Below are 21507 nucleotides of genomic sequence, written 5' to 3' on the forward strand. Positions count from 1 at the left end.
ATCTGGAAGCTTCCTGTGTTGTCTCACACTTTGTTCCTTCCAGACTTTGACAGATAGGTTATTTTAGATGTAATGAAAAAATACAGTGAATTCATCACATTGCACATGTTCACAGATCTTTAGTTTTTAAGCTCAATTAATTTCAGCATTTGTATACAGAGAAAAACTAAAATAGATTCACTCGAATAGAGCAATCTCTTCACTGTATGTTTTGTGTAAGCGACCTCTAATCTTGTTTGCTTTCACACCACATTACTGTAATTAAAATAAAACAATGATTTTTTAAGGCACCAACCCTCATTGACTTTTATGTACTAGTAACAAAAGTTGAGTGACTCAAGATATGTCCCAAATACCCTAAACAGAAATTAGCAGGAAATACACTAAGCCAGGAATTGGTAATGTTATTGCCTGGGGCCCTAATGTGGCCTGGCTTTATATGGCCTGTAAGGTAAGTTTTACATTCTTAAGTGATTCTAATCAAATCTAGCCAGTAATCCCAGTGGCTCTGGAGGCTGAGGCAGGAGGATTGGGAATTCAAAGCCAACCTCAGAAAACTCAGTGAGGCTCTAAGCAACTCAGTGAGACCCTGTCTCTGAATAAAATACAATATAGGGCTTGAGATGTGCCTCAGTGGTTGAGTGTCCCTGAATCTAATCCCTGGTCTCTGCCCCTGCCCCATAAAAAAATATCAAATCTAAAGAAAAATATTTTGTGATTTATAAAATTGTACGGGATTCTAGTTTCCATATGTATGAATATGTAATTTGAATAGGAATAAACTTTGACTGAAACCCACTTGTTCTGCTATGATCTGTGGCTACTTTTGCACTGCAAAGACTAGTAAATATAGGCCTCAAGTCGAAAATAGTTACCATGTAAACCTTTATAGAGAAAAAGTGATCAGTCTCTGGACTATACAGATTACAGCTCATGGTTCATCAAAAAGGTCTGGTACGTTTCTTGGTCATATTAGGTGGAATGATAATGCTGAGAAAAGCCCATTCTACTAACTTTATTTTTCCCTGGAAGAAATTCTTAAAGGGGAGGCATGCATGCATTGTACATTTGTGATAGGTGACTTATTTGCTTTATTCTGTGAGTATTGGAATTTAAGAAGCCTTTCTAATTTGTTTGCACTGTTTATTTTGCTGATGCCTTTTTTATTCTGGTGGCTCACAAAAGCACAGACACTTACACACACAAAGCCTTCCTTGTCAGCAGAGTATTATACTTTACAATTCAACAGTTCTGCTTATGTTCACCAAATAGCAAGGAAATAAGATCATGTCACCCCTTCTTGACCCTGGGTCAACTGGGCAGATTCAGCAGCGGCTATCTTCAGAAGAGTAAATCAGATTGATTTTTGAATGACAAAATTGAAATTCCTATGAGAAGGGACAGCAGATGTTTTAGAAATGAGAATGCCTGATTTCCTCAACCAGTGTTCCTGCGTTTGTTACGTTTTTTTTTTCCTGATTGTAGCACGACCTAGTTTCTCTGTTTCTTGCTTCCTCCACACCCCTTTGGCCTTCTGTCCCAGTGGTCCTTCCTAATTGCACCCTGCATATCGGTTGCTATATTTTATTTGCTTCTCCTTGTTTGTTTCAGGCTGGCTTGGTCTCCTGGTCGGTCAGGATCAGTTAGGTCACTTGAGCTTTGGCTTCTGAGATGCATGTAGAGGCTCTGATCTCTGCTCTCCCCACCTGGATTCTTAGCTGGAGAGCCTCCATGTGAGAGCACTGGGTCTCCAAGGTCAAGTAGGTGAAAGGAAAGAAGAAGGCACAAAAAGCAAGTGGGAGCTTCCAAAAACAGGCTTTGCCTATCTTCTGATTTATATCCAAGGGCTCCTTTTTAATTTTTTTTTCCTGGGCATTCTTTTAAAATTTTTTTTTCTTTTGCTTTTTCCTGTAGAACAAAGAGAGGTGACTCAAGTTTGGAGGCATTTGTGACATTACAGGTGCAGTGAGAAATCAGAAAGTCACCCACCCAGTTATCCTTACAGATCTTTACCTGGGAGGTGCATTTGTCTCTATTATACAAATGAGTCAGTGGGTGCTGGCCATGCCGGTAACCTGTCCACCGTCAGAGGCAGAGAGCAAAAAGCAGGACTGCTGCACCTCAAGCTGGGGGCTGTTATCAGATGGCAGCTTTGAATGCAGGAAGACTTCAGGTTGGGGCTGTGTTCCCCAAAGGTGGTGATTGCACTAGGATCCTGGGAGGCCAGGGAGATGCTCTTGGCAAGTTTCTTATCCTACAGGAAATGTTAATTATAAAAGGACCCAACGTGTGGGGAGATTGCAAAGATGGTTGTCAGAGGATTTCTTAACTTCTCTGTTTATTGGTTAGGTCAGTGAACTGGCCAGGGGTCACGAGTAAAGAACAGCTGAGTTTTACTGCCTATTATAGGGCGAATTATAAAATAATCAACACTGAAGAGCAGTTCAAATACTCCACATGCAGATGTCCACTTTATCCTTTAGAAATGAGTTCTGCAAATCCCTTCCAAGTATTGTGATGACTGTTTCTTTAGCTCACAAAGTATCTCACACTGTGTTTTTAGTCCTGTTAAAAGGATTTACGAATTAAAACTTGTACGATTGTTAGTTTCTTAGGATTTACTCTGTTATTTTAGTGTTATTGTCCTATAATTAGATACATTTCTGTCTTGGTCCATATGCTGTTAGAACAGACTGGGATAATTTATAAAGACAGATATTTATTTTCTCATAGTTCTGGAGGCTAAAAGTCCATGATCAGGGTGCCAGCATTTGGTGTCTATTGAGGGCCTATTGTGTCCTCACATGGTGGAAGGCAGAAAGGCAAATCAGAGTGGAATAGTGCACTCACCAAACCCTGCAAGAAGTCTCTTTCTTAAAGGCCTTTGTTTTTCTCCAAGGTCCCACCTCTTAATACTATCACACTGGAATTTTGGAGGGGATCTATTTAAACTACAAAATTAACATATTCTGCTTTAATTCTAAACTATACTAAATGCCTTCTGTAGGACTTGCTACTGTCTTGCAAATAAACTCTGTTCTCATTTAAGCCCTGTCAAGTGATCTTCCTGAATTAGGTTTCTATTCCTCAACTTTGCATTGCTGTAACAAAATATCTAAAGAAATAACTTAAAGGAGAAAGGATTTAGGAGGCTCACAGTTTCACAGATTTTAGTCTACAACCAGCCTACTTCATTGCCTTGGACTTGAGGCAAGGCAGAACTTCATGGTAGAAGGGCTTGATGGAGAAAAGCTGCTCATCAGCTCATGTCAACTGGAAAGCAGAGAGAAAGTGAGAGAGGGGAATGGACCAGGGACAAGATATAGTCCCTCAGGGAATGCCGTCCTTGACATACAGTCATGCCCCACCTGGCTACAGGTACCACCCAGTAGTCCATTCAAATTATGAATCTATCAATGGATTAATCCATTGATGAGGTCAGACCCCTCATGATCCTTTCAGTTCCCCAAACTCCACCTCTGAAAATGGCTGCAGTGGGAACCAAGTCTCCAATACCTGAGCCTTTGGGAGACATTTCAGATCCAAACCATAGTTGCCCGTATGTGTTGGCATTTCTCTGCCCCTTTCTGCCACAGGACTCCTCTCATGTATTCTACGTGTTAAAGCTACATTGGACTCTATCTTGGTTTGGGAAGTGGATGTTTCCCTCCTATCTGTCTATTTAAGTGTGCATGGATCCTGGCTCCTCCTTGGTGTCTTCTCTAGCACATTGATTTCTCCTTTGTATTTTCACAGCTCTTAGCTGGGCTCAATTCCACTTAGCCTTGTATATTGGAGTAAGTCACAAATAATATATCCTATAACCTGACTGGAAGCTCTTTGAAATTGAACATCATGGTAAATTTATATCTTTCATCAAGTAGATATTGATGCATCTTGATGAACTTATTTGTTGTTTCTGAAGGATCATATATCTCAAAAATTAAATATATTCAGCATCCCCAGTGAAAGAATCTGAAATGAAAAATAAATATTATTATTTTTTATGAGTGCCAGAGATGGCAACAGTAATCCACAGATGGGTTTGTGACCAGCCACCTTGGTAATACCCTAGATATCTTGGAGCCTTGGAGGCCCTTAAATTTTAAAAAATCATGAAAATGACTGCCTTGTTAGGGTTTTCATAAGGATGCAATGTAACATCTGAAAATGTTGGGAAATCACTAAATTGTTTTACATACAAAATTTTGTTGTTTTATTTCATTTCCACAGTCCCAGCATTTAAGAAAAATTTAATAGGGGTTTACAAAATTTTTTTTTTAAAGTACTATGTAGATGATGTGTAGCTGTAGCATTGTAATTTTGATTTATAGTCCAGTTTGTACCTTGATAGTGATGAATGGCGTGGACATAAATAAATAAATATGAATGGTGTTGAGGGAATCATCTGATTTACCTTGTAATCTGCAAAGCCAGTCTCTAGTGAATTACACTGGGAGACCTGGCAGATTTTGAAATTATACCTATTGGTTAGAAAAAAAACAAGTGTCCCTTCCCCATAATTCCTGCATAACCCAGATTTTGTGTTTTCCTTATCAGGCTTCCATCTCTATCACAAGTTGCCCACCATCGTGCCCGAGAGCTGCCTTCTCATAATGGTCGGACTTCTACTTGGTGGCATTATCTTTGGTGTGGATGAGAAGTCTCCCCCCGCGATGAAGACCGATGTCTTCTTCTTGTATCTCCTGCCGCCCATCGTGCTGGACGCCGGCTATTTCATGCCCACTCGCCCCTTCTTTGAGAACATAGGCACTATTTTCTGGTATGCCGTGGTAGGAACGCTTTGGAATTCCATTGGCATCGGGGTCTCTCTGTTTGGCATTTGCCAGATTGAAGCCTTTGGCCTTAGTGACATCACTCTGCTCCAGAACCTGCTCTTTGGCAGTTTGATCTCAGCCGTGGACCCCGTGGCGGTGCTCGCTGTCTTTGAGAACATCCATGTCAATGAGCAGCTCTACATCCTGGTCTTTGGGGAGTCCCTGCTGAACGATGCTGTCACAGTGGTGAGTAACACGTCATGCGCGTTACTGTGGCCTAGCACCCGGAGCCCAGTGCTCACCTGCATCTTTGCAGGTTTCCTCTGAGGACGCAGAGGAACCAAACCAAACACACTTTCTCCCACCATATTGTGAGAACAAGGTGCCTCTGACTGCTGCTGTTAGTGGGTGTTTCTCCACCCAGCTACCAGCTAGGTGTCCTGGAATTCAGTTCAGTTCTGACGGCCCACCTGGAGATAGCATTAGATCCCCCAGGTGGCAGGCTCATCCCTAAGTGCTCCTCCCCCTCTGATGCCATCTCAAGCCCCAGGTGTTTTACCTGTGCGTCTGACAGAGAGGCTCCAAGTTGGAGGTTCTTGTGACCTCTTCCTTGCCAGAGAAGCTCGCAGCACTCAGGGAAACACATTTGCTGGTTTACTAAGGATATTACAAAGGATACAGATGGAGAGAGGGAGCAGAAGCTTCCATGTGCTCTGTGGGTACACTGCCCTTCAAGAACCTCCACATGTTCAGCTTTCCAAGTGTTCTCTGAACCCTGCCCTTTTGGAGTTTTATGGATGCTTCATCACATAGGCGTGGCGGAATATTAAATCACTGGATACTAGTGATAAAATTAACCTTCAGCCCCTTTGTCCTCTTTGGAGGTCAGAGTAAAAGTCCCAGCCTTTTAATCCCACCTTGGTCTCTCCAGTGACCAGCTCCAATCCTGAAGCTACAATGGGGCCACCAGCCATCAATCATTAGCATATACTTCAGAGACTCCAAGCATTTTATAAGTTGTATGCCAAGAAAGTGGGCAAAGACCAAATATATATATCACAGTATCAGCCCCTCACTTAGATTAATGCTTCAGTGTCACTGCCTTGAAATTCTTTATACTTTTCTAAATGTATTGCTTACTTTTTATTTCTTATTGTACAACTGGGTCCCCATTTTCATTTTGCACCAGGTTTCACAAAATATGTAGCTAGTCCCTTCATATAAGAGCCTGGTCCTCAGAGGAGCATGAATGTGACTGTGGTCTTTGTGCCTCTGATGATTTAGCATTTTGGCATTTTTAAATGTGATGGTCTTTCATAGCAATGTAACACTTCAGATCCCAGAAATCTTTGTGAGAAGTAATGCCACCGATATGCAATATGTATAACATCTGTGGAACAACAATACCTACTAAGTGCCCATTTTCTACCTGGTGGCAGCTTATGTATTATGTCAACAATCTTAATGAAAAATTTTGCCACATGTTCATTTTCTGTTACTACCCAACCAGCACATCCCTAGTTCTCATCATTTTCTCCTAAGTGGGTATTTAATTGAAAAACAACTTATTTTTAATTCTCTTTTAATTGCCACATAATTAGATTCAGAGGCTGTTATGATCTTAAGGTTTAGCACAATTCCGAACTCAGGCAAGGGTGGAGAGAAAGGAGGAGGAAACATCTCCCCTTGCCCACAGATCTGCAAACAGCTCTTCTTGTAATATTTAGAGATTCCCAAGTGATCCCGGATTAATAAATCAATTAGCTACCTCTAGCGATGCTGTAGTGGGGTGACAGATATGATAACCATTAACCTTTAGTGAATACTTCCCTTGTGCTCAGTTCTGTGAGAACCTATCAAGTAGGTATTGTTCCCATTTTGCAGATAAGAAAATTGAGGCAGGGGAAATGTTAAATAAAGCATGATTTAAATAACAATTTTAAATACCCTTTCTATTAACTCCTACTCTTAAAATGTCACTCCTAACTTAACAGCCTACATAGAAACCATTGTCCTCTGTTAATCATATTCTACGGCAAACATGGATCTCTGAAACTAAAATATCATCTCTAAGGCTGTCTATTAATTCTATATGGGTATTGTTATGTAGACAATTTATTGAAAGTTTATTGACCATAATTTTAGAGTATCTGCTAAGATAGGTGTTTAAGATTGCTGTTAGCTCACTCCCAGAACCAAACCAAATTCATATATTCTATTATTTATTAACAGTCATTAACTTACCAATATTAAATCTTAACTTGAAACTGCCACAATATCGAAGACATTTTATAACTCACTGTAACTTCCTCAGGCATCAAGTTTTCCACAGTGACTTCAGTATGTAAATTTTACCCTTGTGGAAGGAGACTGTGGAAATTTGCATGTGGAATGCTTGGAGTGAATCTATTAATGAAAAGGGAACTTGACAGAGAAAGGAGAACCCTTGCTGCACTCCTTCTAGGGGGTGCTCAGCAGAGTCAGGCCAGTTCCAGAATGCTTCCCATTTATACTGCGTCCCTGCTTCTCAGAAAATTTCTCAAACACCTGAGTCTCCATCCATTCTGTAAGGTTTTCCAGAATCATATTTCAGGAAGGGATCAGGATAAGTCAGTGTTTAGAGTGTGCTAAGGCAGCAGGCAAGTCCTGAGCTTCCTCTCAGAGGCACGAAGCCATCCACTGTGGATTTATGGATGGAGAGTGGGGCCTGGCCCAGGGAGGGCAGTGGGCCAGACTGACAGCTTGCCATTCCAATAAGGAAGAGGGACAAGGACAGAGAAAGGACACAGCTGGTTTAGAGGTGAAAGCCATTGTCCACAGCCAGAGCCAGTAAATCAGAACAACTCCAATGGCTCTGCAGAAAAGAGCCTTCCTTGATACCAAGACACTGGCTTGCAAGCATGCATGCTCTCAGAACATGGATGAGATGTCAGGGTGTGCCCAAGGGTTTCCCTACCTAATGCCAAAGAATAAACTACCGTTTCTCCCACTGAATTGGCAGAAGACTGTAGTTAATGGAACATGTCAGGAACAATGAGAACAATGGTGTCAAAATTATTACTTTTTCTCCTACTCAGATGTCCTCAAAGAATAGGGGTGGAGATGTTTTATTGGAGATTCTTTGATTCATTCTTCCAGTCTTATCTCCAGAAGAGGGACTTATCTCTAGGAGAGAAACTCATAGACTAGAAAAGGTATTGAAAATGTGGATCATGATGCCTACAGTAAAGGAGTTGCAGGTGGAGTGATTTAGGTAAATCAAAGAGAACTAATGTTAAAATTGTAGCTTTAGAGCTCTTAACCTCTTCCCAGATGATGAGGAATCTAATACTGACACGGAAAAGTGAAAGGAAGAAATTCTAGTACAGAAATGTCTCAAAAGCAAGAGAAATTGTATATATACATGGTAGATCAAACTTCATGGTATTGTCCAAGACTATTGTGTATTAAAATTAACCAAAAAAGGACAACTAATTGAACAATAAATGTGTGATTTCTAAATAGAATTTTTGTGTTGTCTCTTATAGTTCATATTTTATGAAAATTTTTCAAAATCTGAAGATTCTTTCGGTTCTCAGCTGTCTGAGATATCCTGCTACTTCCATAGTAGTCCATAGACAAGTGACATGTTCACATGGTTATTGTCAACGTCATTCTCAGAACCCATTAATGCAGCTATTGAGAAGTTTCACAAATTTTCCAAGAAGTCTTAAAGAGCTTCCTCAAGCATTTCCTAGTTTTCTACCCTTAACTAGGCTTAGTTCAGGAAAGCTTGCTCTGAGGCAGACCCTGAGATATACGCCAGGGGCCAGTGAGTGGGGACTCTGAAGTGGAATTTTTGAGGAAGATTGGTAAGTAATGACCACTTATAATTTAATTTTGACTTTGAAAGTAGCAAAATAGATCTGAAATTCATTATGCAAGAGTGATTATAATTTATGTTTTATATAAGAGAAAATGATCTGAACACCTTTTTTTTTTCTGGAATAGAGCTACTTTAATAAAATTGTATTTGCATCCTTACTTTACATGGTTCTGTGGACTCAGTGCATATTGTAAATCAAAAGTCAAAATAAAGCCAGGCTAGAGGCGTATGCCTGTGATCCCAACAGCTTGGGAGGTTGAGTCAGGAGGATGGTGAGTTCAAAGCCAGCCTAAGCAACAGTGAGGTGCTTAGCAATTCAGTGAGCCCCTGTCTCTAAACAAAATACAAAATAGGGTTGGGAATGTGGCTCAGTGGTTAAGTGCCCCTGAGTTCAATTCCCCTCCAAAGAAAAAGAAAGAAAGAAAAAATAACTAATTCCCAAATTATATATATTACATATATTTATTGGAATAATCATAACAAACAGAACTTCAATTTCAGTTTAAAAGCATGAATCTGTCAAATTAGCTCACTATGGAATTTAGCAAAGGCATCACTGAAATTTTAATTTCCTAAAAATGCAAGTGTCAAGTTGACCCCATCTTTGTACAGAGTTGGTGGAGAAATATTAGCAGCCCTCTTACATCATATATATATATATATATATATATATATATATATATATATATATATATATATATATGTACATATCATGCATATATACATATATATTAAAACTTCAAAGAACTTTTCTGTATCAATTCCCTTGGATAAAATTAAAGGATTTAAGTCGAATGAACTAAGTGTGGAGATGTAGCCAGTTTAACTAAAATAATTTTATCTTGAGCTGATCCACTGATGTCAGGTTCAGTGTCAACCAAGTTGGAGGTCATGGAAGGCATTCTGGTTGTCAAGGTAACGTTTCTGCTTAAGCCATTTCTTCAAACATGGTGCTGACATCTCAGGCGATTGATCAAACTGGAGTTTCTGCCCAGTGTGCTGAAAGTCAAGTGCCTACGACTCTTAATGACATCTAAAGGGATATTTAGAGTAGTTGTACCTTTGATAGAATGATGGATTGAGTTGCCCAAGAAAACAGTTTTGGAAGGATGATGAAATTATGACCACCTGCCGGTGCCAGTTCTTCTGTGACCCTGAGCACTTATGTCCCTTGTAGGTCTTATCAGAGTGCCAGATGGGGTGGGGACAGGGAGAGGGGGAGGAAGACACTCTCTTAAACCCTGGGCTCTGTGTGGGAAAGAAATTTCTGATTTTGTTGAGGAAATGAGGCCTTCACTCAAGAGGCAGTACCATCAACACAAGGTTGTGCATTGCAAAGCAGAGAACAGTCTGGGATGCATGCATTTGTGCATTGTCAGAGGTCACGGTGAAGGGAGGATTCACAAGGGTTGTGGTCATCCAGGAGGGCTCTTGGGAGAGACAGTAGTGTTAGCTGTGCCTTAAAAAATAAATAAAATTTCCCCAGGTTTAGTGACCAAGTTTTTTTCAAGGGAAGCATCAGGAAAGAAAACCTGGGCAGGAATCAATAAATATAATGTGGTTTGGGAAGCAGTAGTGAAATCCTCACCCAGACTTGGTGAGGATGCACCCAGGGGTTGAAGAGAAATAAAAATGTTAAAAAAAAAACAAAAACCTTTTAAAGGTGTGTCAAGTGTATTGAGAATATCAGGCCTTCCGGAGTCAGGCAACCAAAGATTTTAATCTTGGGAGTGGAAAGTGGAAGGGCAGCATTTAGAGGAGGTTTCTTGGGATGACTGTAGGGGGCATTATTGAAATGAAGCAGTAAGACTCCTGGTGCAAACTAGAGGCAGGGAGCCCTGGAGCCAGGGAGTGTGGGGAGAGAACTTTCATGTCCAGATGGATTAGAGGGACACTATCAGGGTAGAAACAATGTATCACAGAATGGCTCGGAAACCCATCTGTCTTCTCTCTTTCTTCCAAGATGCTTATGACTGTCACCTTTGGCTTTGGCAGTTGGAGGCTTGGGGTGTATGTAGCACATCTCTGACCCCCTTTCAGGACGCCCTTGTTGTAAGCCACTGCGGTTGGTCTTCCATCCTGCAGCCAGCCTCTGGCTGAAAGTAACAAGCAGATGTTACTTGGAACCAGTTTCTTCTGTGTTTGGCAAATGATGATATCTTCAAAATATTGAATTCCTCAAGGGTGGAATTCTCTTTCGTTCTTCTCTCAAGTCATTTCTTGATGGTAAGATACTAAATGTTCTTGGGTATTATATCAATAATCAGGATAAAGAAAATGCCCACTGCTTTCTCAGGAATTACTCACTTTTTTCAAGCCTTTATTGAATCTACGAGGTAACATGGAGGATGTAAACCATAAGGTATTGTTTGATCCTGAGGAACTTATAATCCAGGAGAAAAGAGAAAACAAAGTATACCAAACCCGTAATGTGGTATGCTATGTAAATTGTCTCAGGTGAAGTAGAAACTAGTGTGAGGTGGCTTTTGCCAGCACACAGGCTGGTTAGCAGGAGGACTCTGACTCACTTGTCCACGTTGAACCTTGAGCACCTTAACCAGGTCAGGAGAACTGCATTCTGATATTGCCCCTGACATTATGTTTTCATTTGACCATGGACAGATTGGATCAATTTTGAGTTTCTCAGAATTGAAATGAAGGTATAGCACAGCCTTTGTCTCCTCTTTAGTTGGCTCACCCCAAGTTCCTAGGTGCTCCCAGAGTTGTAAATATCATGGTGAAAAAGCTGTAGGGAAACTGAACTTGCATTTGACTTTCTGGTTTTGTGAAAAAAAAAAAAATGGCAGGACTCAAACCATCCTTTCCTATTCTGTTGAACTCAGTACCCCTCCCCCTCCAAGGGTCAAAAGCACATTACTCAGTATGCATGAAGTGCCTAGCATTCTTGAAGTCTTCCCTATCCCAAAGCCATGTACAGAAACCAAGAAACCAAACAACAGTGTTGACTCATTATTTCAGAGGTACAAAATATGTGCCAGTGTCCAGCTTGTGAGTGCTTTTTCTCCCTCCCCCTCCATATATGCACGCACACACACACACACACCCTCTTTGATTTAAGGAACTCTTGTAGCTCCCCTGCAGGCAGGAGGAGATGGGATATGGGGTGAGGACTATGGTGACCTGGGAGGAGGACTACTTTACTTGAGTGCTTCTACTGATGGGTGGGTCCCTTCCACCTTCCATGGAGTGACTCCATGATAGGACCTTGCAAATATATCCACAGGAGTGCTGGTAAGATTCTCTGTGACATGTGACTCCTAAACAACAGTGTCATGGTGGAAGCTGGTGAACAGCTATTTTCAAATACTCATTCAGGTGATACTGGAAAATGGGATGATTTCAGAGTAAGTGAAGTAATAACCCTGGAATCTCCTGGCCTTTACTTTTAAAAGTAGTTTTCCTGACAGCATACTTTTATCAAAGATCTGTGTGTGTTTGTTTAGAACCACAATATTAATATCTTCGACAAGTAACTACACAATGAGTGCCCTGAGTCATCCTCTTGGGTTCCCAGAAGAAGTGTCCCTCTTAGAAGGCCAGGTAGGTTGTCCATGTCCAGGGAGACAGAGGGGATTCCAGGGGGTCTTGACAATGTGCTTTCTTTCTCCCCCCAGGTCCTCTACAACTTGTTCAAATCCTTTTGCCAGATGAAAACCATCGAGACCATTGACGTGTTTGCAGGAATTGCTAACTTCTTTGTGGTGGGAATTGGCGGAGTGCTGATTGGCATCTTCCTGGGATTTATAGCAGCATTTACTACTCGTTTCACACACAATATCCGTGTGATTGAACCGCTCTTTGTCTTCCTGTACAGCTATTTGTCCTACATAACAGCTGAAATGTTTCATCTCTCAGGCATCATGGCGTAAGTATTTCTTTGCTAAAAGCCCTTGATTAGTACATTCCATTGAATTCATGCATTCAAAGAGAAGACAGTAACATTGAATAGGTTATATCAAAGACTAGGTTGTCTTATTGTAAGAAAAATTGAAAATAGATTTTTCTTACCCTTTGTTATAAAGAAATGAAAACATCAGTCAAATTTATGCTCATCTGATCTAGGCTATGCTGGAAAGCTACCTAAAAGTTATCTCTTGAGTTTCACATGAAATGTGACAATAAGCTTGGCGTTGACCTTGATTAGATACCAGAATTTTGTGAGGTCGAATGTCATTCAATGGGGTCCATGTGGCAGGCTGTAAAATACTCTTAACAAGGTTGCATAGCATAAACTGTTCCACACATTCTGGAATTGCTTCTGTATATCCATTTGAATAATCTTAGTGGTAGAAATATGTTCTGTAATAGATTTTAATAAAGGCAAGAGCTAAAATCATTGAAAGCAGAATTCAGTGAGTAAGGGATATGGTCATGTGATTTCAGTTTAGTTGTTAGGATATTAAGATCCAATCATAGAGCAAGACATTATTATTAAAAATTACGTTCATGGCTGGTTGCAGTGGCATATGCCTGTAATCCCAGCGGTTCCAGGAGACTGAGGCAGGAGGATCACAAGTTCAAAGCCAGCCTCAGCAACTTAGTGAGGTCCTGAGCAACTTAGTGAGACTCTGTCTCAAAAAAAAAGATCAGTTAATGTATCATTCATTATGACTGACTGTCCCTAATGAACTGACTTCTCAAAATGGGCTGAAGAGCCATGCGTGGTGTTGCACACCTTTAATCTCAGTGACTCATGAGGCTGAGGCAGGAAGATCACAAGATCAAAGCCAACCTCAGCAATTTAGCATGGCCCTATGCAGCTTAGTGAGACTCAAAATTAAAAGTTCAAAAAAAGGACTAGGGATGTCAGTGGTTAGACACCCCTGGGTTCCATCCTTGGTACCAAACAAACAAACAAACAAAAATGAACTGAGGAGTGGTAGCATTTGGATCCCTCTGAGGCCTTCAGCATGTTCTTTGAAGCAAGCTACTCCTTGGATGTGGATATTTATGTGGCTTCTCAAAACAAGCCTAAAATATTATGGTCACACTCTGCATAGGGTTAGTGAGAAACACCTTAGTAATGAACAATGAACAGCTTTACATTTTCAAAAAAGGTGAACAAATATGTATTTGCAGCCCCACATTGCACTAGGCTGCAAGCTAGGACTGCTAAATGAAGTTAGAATTTTGCTGCTCTAAACAAAGTCCTCGTTCTTCCTGGAAATTTCTCTCCTAACCTGATTTATGTGATTGATGCTTTAACGAAAGATGATCTTGTTTTCCACCTTATACTTTTGCATCAGCAGCAGATGAGGTTTGTGGTGGAGGAAATCTAGGCCCCTGCAAAAGGAGAGTGGGACTCATTGTTGTGAAAGCCATGGATTAAAGGTTGGGTGGTGTCCTGTTTCACAGAGAACCTAAATAAAGCAACATATTAATCCAGTTTGACCCAGTAATGAAATGTCTTCCTGGTTACTATTCATATCATTTGTGTGACTTCCAGTTTCCTCTGTTCTTTGAAGAGTGTCATTGGCAATATGTGATCAGCTAGTCACAGGTCTATAAGAAGAGTGTGGGGGTGAGTCTCAGTGTCTAGTTTTGCAGCAGTGTTGTTCTAGAAACAGTCTGTGGAGGTGGGGACCTTGAAGTGCAGAGCCTAGTATATGATCCTGGATTTGTGCATATGTAAATGTTCTAAGAGAACACTAAAAGAGTAATTATGTGAAGAAGTCCTCTTACCTGGTGTTAAGGTCAGGAACTGGGCTCTCCAAAGATCCATAGTATGGAGAGATAGTTGAAGAGTTGGATGAGATTGGAATCCTGGTGCCTAAGATATGTCAGGAGGCCCAAGGTTGGCTGGGGTCAGAAAGCTCATGAGCATCAGATCCTGACCACTCATGAAGGCAGGGTGCTGGGTTCATTTGTACTGGAAATTCAGAAATCAGAGAGAAATAGAGCTATATCCTTTTGCCAGTGCAGGTAACTCTTGGCTGTGGTTTGTGGGTGGATGCTAAACACTGCCTTTCCTTCCGACTTTAAAGAGAACGTGTATTTTATAACATAGTGTGGAGAAAATTCCTTTAGTATATTTGAATTATTTTGTCCTTGTACCTAGTGCACCAAAACAATGAATGAAGCCTTATATAAGATATTGCAGGAAGGCTGGGCTTGTGGCTCAGCGGTAGAAAGCTTGCCTAGCATGCGCGAGGCCCTGGGTTCGATCCTTAACGCCACATAAAACTAAATTTGAAAAATGAAGGTATTATGTCTAACCAAAAAATAAATTTAAAAAAAAAGATATTGCAGGAGAGGTAAACATTTTTGTGTCTAGAGTTACCATTTGCACTCACTGTCCTATGATAGCAAATGAAGGGACAGAGTCACACTGGCTGCCCTTTGTCCGCAGAAGTGATGCCATTTTCTAATGTAAGGGAATTCATGCACTATTCAAAGCCTGGTAGTGTGTGATGCTTCCTTGTGGTGTAGATCACAGTTGCACGTGACACCACCCCCGCCACCTTGAAGTAAGTTGTGGCCCTTCCACATGGTAATTACTGAATTTACCTTGGGACACGTGGTCCAAGGAATCCCGTTTATTAATGCTATTAAAAGTGCACGTATATACACACCTCTTAGAGCATGAATAATTGTGGGGAGACTTAAATCGTACCAAATTTAAGAAATTCCTATCGTATTTCATGCAAATTGCACTTCTTGCCATTTAAAAACAAATTTTAAGGTTAACGGGAGTGAAGATGCTTGTGGTGACAAACTTGAGAGATTGGAAAGGAAAATCTGGCAGAGGCAGGAGGTGGGTGAGCCTCTAAAAAGCCCACAAAGGATTTGTATAAGGCCTGTAAAACTTGGACCACTTGAATCTTGCCTGCTGTCCTCCTCCTTGGCCTCCCTGTCTTCTTCTCCCTATCTTTCCTTCTCCTGGTGCTGGGAATCGAACCCAAGGCCTCGTGCATTGGAGGCCCTTGCTCTCTGCTGAGCTGCTCCCCTAGTTTCAGTCCTGCTCTCCACACACAGGAGCCTCACCTTGGGTAGACTCTTGTCCTAGAGTGAGATGGTTTAATGAGAAGGTAGTGGGGTTAAAAACAAACTTCCTTCGGTGTGACAGGAGACTTAGCTTTGGATTTAAAATGCAGCCAGTCTTTTAGGTAGGAGAAGGCTCGGGCAGGATTGGTGTCTTGATTTCTGTGGCAAAATGTGGGAAGCAGGTTGCTGTTGCTGCTGTCGGTTGTCCTCGGACCTGGGTTTTACATGTGTTCCACTGACAGCCAGTACACTGAGTAGTAGGCAATGGGGTCACGTCTGGGTTTGGGGAGATGAGTTCTGGGCATGCTTAATTTTGGTGTCCTCTTTGTGGTCTCCTCTTTGTGGTCTTTCCTAATAAGTACTTCAGAACTGAATTTAATGTTAAGGAATTGTGTCTGCTCAGGAGGGCTTTCAATTCAAGCATGAAGAGAGAAGATGAAAATCCTTATTTAAAAAATATTATTCTGCCTGTTTATTCACTGGAGTTGATTGTTGCAGTAGGAAAAAATGTGTAAAGTGTGTGTGTGTGTGTGTGTGTTTCAGAGTTTGGTTCCCTAGAGTGAGACCTAAAGTTCAGGGGTAGATTCTGTCGTCCCCCAAACAAGAAATTTTGCACATCAACAGCAGCAGACACCTTCCAGGATTGAAGCATTGTCTCCAGACATGTGGAAGGGATTCCCAGTTAAGGCTTCCAGAAATTCTTGTCTTTGCCCTTGTATTTCAGACTTGACATTTAAAAAAATACTCAGAGATAAAGCACTGACAGTCCACCACAGACAATGGGGGACTTTATGTCATTTTACTTTGTTTACCTGAGGGCCTTAACAGCTGCCTGAGTGATTGCTAAAAATCAGATCTCTATAGATAAAACTGTAATACGATTCATTCTCCTTTTTGGACATCTGGCTCTGGTCCTTACCTTGTACCACACACAATCACCTGGGCTCTGATTTATGGGACATTGAAGGCACACTGTCCTGCAGAGTGGCAGAACATGGCCAGAAGGTGACTGAGTATAGTGATACCAGCACCCTAGGTCTCCAATGATAACAGCAATCCAGTCCATTAAAAGGGGAAAAAAATCACATTTAAAAACATTTTTAAAAGAGAATTTAATAGGAATTTCCAGGATGAGAGGTTCGGGGATGGGATCTAGGAGCCGGTCCAACTGTCTGAATTGAGATAGTCACTCCTGAAGGGTGACAATCTTATTCCCTGTGCTTCCTGTTTTGCTTTATAGAGAGGACAATTGCCGTCTCTCTTGTAGCTTTGTTACTGAACCCAGGTCCATTTACTCACTGCTTGAAAAGGGCCCGATGACTTGAGCACAAGTTGTTGGGGCAAAGAAAAAGATTTATTCAGCGAGTCTGCAAGACTGGGAAGATGGTGGAGGAGCTCCTGAAAGACCATTTTAATTCGACACAGGTTTAAGCTCCTTTTAGCTTGAGGAGGAAATGATTGTTGAAACCTGGGAGCTGGTAATCTGTGGATTTGCATCCTTCTTGCAGGCAGAGGAGAGATTAGGGAATTTTCAGGTAAATGAACCTCATGCTGTTAGGTTCAATGATTAATGAGGGCTGTGTCCTCAGGGAGACAGAAGCTCTTTCCAGCCAAGGTGCAGCCACAGCTTCTCTCCTAGTTCCTCTTAACCATGCTTTGTGGCATTAGGAGACCACCTCTTCAAGATTCAAGGATATGAAATCATTACCCTATGTGTGAGAAGGTTCCAGAATGACTAGGTCATGTTTACTGGGGTTCTCAAAGATCTAAAAAAATAAAAAATAAAGACATTTCAGAACATTCATAAAACATTACACAGAACATCATATTTATAACACACTTTTGAACACATGGAGCCACTAGATCGATCTTGTGAAGTGTGAAGGACCGGCAGGCTGAGAGTTGGATGGAAGGGCAAGAGGGGTCAAGGCTATAGTCTGAGATCTGTGCCTCCATGGTCTCTATACTTCACTGGGTCACTGTATCTTCAATTATCCTGGAAAATAATAACTATACTTTTAATTATGGTGTATATCTTCACTTTTATCAGAGACTTTTCAAAACTAAGCCATTCAAAAATCAGGTATGCCCACCTAAACATAAACACTGAACAAGTGGTGGGATAATAAAATAAGGCCGGAAATAGATATATAATAGACAAACAAAATATATGTGTCAGTCGGCTTTCAATTCCTGTGACATAATGCTTGAGATAATCAACTTAAAAGGAAGAAACTTTTGTTTTGGCTCACAGTTTCGGAGATTTCCATGTACCGCTGATTGACTCTTGCTTTAGGGCCTTTGGTGATGCAGAACTTCATGATAGAGCATGTGATGGAGCACATGCTTGCCTCATGGTGCTGGGAAGGGAAAGTGAGATAGGAGACAACCAGGGTCCCAATGCCCCCTTCAAGGGCACACCCTCAATGACCCACAGGCCTTGGCTCCTAAAGGGTCCACTACCTCCCAATAGCATTAAAGACTGGGGACCAACCCTTTAAGACGTGGGCATCCAGGGGACATTTAAGATCCAAATTATAACTGCATATATCCCTTAATTTTCTATATAACTTAAGAAAAGAGTAAAGACAAAGAATGATCAGAAAGCTTATTATTGTCTTTGATTTTCTTCTGCATCACTGTCTAAACTGCCGGGTACGAGTAGAAAAGGAAGGAAGGAAATCTGAAATGCTAAAGCTTAGCCCTAGGTTGTAAATAACTCGTGAAATTATTTGTGTTTATTTTTATGGCTTGGCCTATTTAATGGAATATATTCAATTGACAAACCCTAGCGTTTTCTTGGTTTCTTAAAGGATAAGCAAACAAACAAACAAACAAAACAAAAAATTCTGTCACTTCTTTATTTCCACAGGTCCAAAGGATTGGCCACCAGCCAGCAGTGGCTTTGCAGCACTTGAAATGTGATTAGTCCAAAGTGAACAATGCTCTAAGGTTAAGACAGATGACAGATTTATGAAACTTAGAAGGAAAAATGATCGTAGACTATTGGTGATTTTGAGATTGATTGGGTGATGACATGATGATCTATCATTATTGTGGGTTAAATGCATACAGTTTAAAAATTCACTTCATCTTTTTCTTATGTTTGAACAACAGTGACTAGAAAATTGAAAATTACACACACACACACACACACACACATATATAGCTCCGATTCTATTTCTGTGGGATGGTATATTGTAGAACTCACCATTAGTTTTTGCTATTTGGATTTCTGAAGACTTGGAGGAACTTTTATTCCCAGTAATAAAGCAAAATAAAAAAAGTAGAGCTCAAAAACATAGGAAAATAGCAGAGAAATGTTTTCCCTGCATCAGTGGTCATGAAGGTCTTGGTAAGGAACATATCTTGAGAACGGGGAAGATTGGGAAGGAAGGAGGAAGGAGAGAAGGAGAGGAAAGTGGAGAATTCTTCTCAGATGGCTGGCGGTAATTAAGACAACAAATTGAAGCCACCTTGAGAAGAGGCAGAGCGTTATCCAAGGTCCACACTCAGGGTGTTTGTTTTGTTTTATTTTCAGATGCTAGGGAACCCTTGCTCCTGCTACAACCCTCTGTGCTGAGCCACACCCCAGCCCTCAGGGGTTTTGATTGAAACATCTTCCAAAGTTGGCTGCGCGGTGGAACTCTCTTTTGGGGAAAGTTGTGACGCTCAAGGGAGTGAGAAAAATACTTTAAAACAGATTCCCTGGGCTGGTGTGTGTGTGTGTGTGTGTGTGTGTGTGTGAACTTATTTTGCAAACTTATTCAGTATTCAACATTCAGAATAATGAATTTTCTTGCCTCATCTTCTAAGAGGTAAAGCAACATAAAGATAATATTTACATCTTTGTTTTCACTTAATTGAGGAAGAGTAGAAGGTGTAAATTAAGGGCACTAGGTTTTTATTCTTAAGAGATCCTTGATTTTTGGTGGAAGCAAAAAACAAAAAAGAAAGAAAGAATAAAAGGAAGGGGAGAGATAGAAAGAAAGGAGGAAGGGAAGAAACCTCTAAGCATACTCCATAGTGAAAGAGTCTTTCCCTGTCTCCTAATGTGTTTCTCATTCTCTTTATGACACGCGAGCAGAAGAGTTCATTTTCAAGAATACATTGATAGAATTCATAAGTCCAATAAATTCCAAATATGATTGGCTTGTGAAAATCAATGCATTACATTCCTATGGTGACATGTGTAGCATATGGATATTGTTTTTCAGGTTGTTAGGTCTGTTCTCGTTGAGTGTAGATTATAGGGATAGTAAGGAATTCTTCAGGTAAGGGGAAAAAAGTTGTTTGCGTGTTAAATTTAAGGGACACCAAAATTCCAGAATTTGCTGCTGGATTAAGAATTGATTCTCCAAGATCTATTTGGAGAATGGAGGCATTTTCATGAAAGGATAATGCTGTCACCACGTTGCTTCTGAGATAATTTCTTGACTGTTCTTTATGGTCACCTAAAAAAAAAAAAATCATTTCACTGTTTCAAGAATATTGTACAAAACAATATCACTTTCTCTTCATAGGTAGGGCATAATGTAAAACTGGATAATAAACGAGAAATGAAAAGTTTTGCAGTATTGCTTAAAAATACTTTCTTTTTCTTAAAAAAAAAAAAAGTCAGTGAACTGAAACTGCAACGAGGTGAATTGTTAATGCCTAGTTAGGGCTTCTGAAAATGACGCGCGTTAGGACACAGCTTTAAATCTGTTACAGCACCTTGGAGACAAGGTGCTGCAGGGGATTCAGCTACCAGGTTGTTGAGGCTTCCATCTTGATTGTCCCCCAGGGTCCCTGTGTTGAAGGCTCGGTTGCCAGCCTGTGGTGCTATTGTTAGTTGGGAGCCAAGTTAGGCCTTTGGGGGCAGTGAGTGTCCTTGCAGGGGATATTGGTCCCTCTGCCCCTTTCTCTCTCTCTCTCTTTGCTCCTGGCCACTGTGAGGTGAGCAACACCTCTGCCATGCCCACAGGCTTTTGTGTGCTCCCCTGACACAGGCCTAAAGTGACAGAGCCACGTGACCATGGTCTGAAACCTCTGAAGCCATGAGCCAACATCAACATTTCCTTCTTTTAGGTTGTTTGTTTTGGGTATTTCAATGACAGCAATCTGACTCACAGAGAGGGTCAAGCACTGCTCTTCCATTGACACAGTAGGTCTCTGAGGACACTGATATTCCTTCCCCTGGTCTTAATCCACCTCTGTTTACTTCTCAGCCGCCCTCTACCCAGGGGGGAAGCTGACCTGGTGGGACGCAGGAGACTTCCTCTGTTGGTCTCCTTGGAGAGGAGAGGCTGTGAGCAGCACTCTTGATGCCTTGGGGTTTCTTGTGATCTTTCTTTCTGCGGCCACTTTCTCCTTACCTCGGTCAAACATGGGGTCTGACTTCTTTCAGTGTTCCGGGGAGACCAGGCCAAGTGGCCAACAGTCTGTCTTTCCAAATGTGTCCTCTCAGTTTATCCCCAGCTATCTGAGGTGACTTGAGTCATCTGGTGTCCTTGCAGCCAAGAGTCCAACTCAAACAGGAGAAGGAAGCCCTGTGTCAAGGAGGGGAACTGGAATTGAACCAGATGAAGCTAGAAAAAAGGGGGACTTACTGAGTTATGTAAATAAATAAATTCCTGAAGTGGACAGGTGTGGATCTGGTTCTAGGGTGACAGGACTAGGGTCTCCCAAGTCCACTGGACCGTACCTCTGTCAATATTGTCTTTCTTTGTGTGACGGCATCTTTTAGGTTAATCATTTCCAAAGCATAAAAACCAAAGTTACAGACAACTTGGGATTTATATATCAGAACCCTTGTCACTGAGAGTAGAGTGAGATCTAGCCAGAACCTATGGGAAAAAAATTCAAAGGGAAGACTAT

The 21507-nt window shown here is 41.1% G+C and overlaps 1 protein-coding gene across 2 annotated transcripts in view; it reads left to right on the forward strand.

Moving 5' to 3' along the window:
- Slc9a2 (solute carrier family 9 member A2) overlaps positions 1 to 21507 on the forward strand; it is a 91913-nt gene that overhangs the window by 25854 nt on the left and 44552 nt on the right. For both annotated transcript variants that reach the window (XM_046420130.2, XM_046420131.2), the window contains exons 2-3: positions 4561 to 5024; positions 12279 to 12529. In XM_046420130.2, coding sequence (XP_046276086.1) covers positions 4561 to 5024; positions 12279 to 12529 — 715 coding nt within the window. The remainder of the gene's footprint in view (positions 1 to 4560; positions 5025 to 12278; positions 12530 to 21507) is intronic.

This window comes from Marmota monax, unplaced genomic scaffold (genome assembly GCF_021218885.2).
Source record: "Marmota monax isolate L192 unplaced genomic scaffold, Marmota_monax_Labrador192_F-V1.1 WCK01_AAM20220418_F8-fsc00178, whole genome shotgun sequence".
Lineage (NCBI taxonomy): Eukaryota > Metazoa > Chordata > Mammalia > Rodentia > Sciuridae > Marmota > Marmota monax.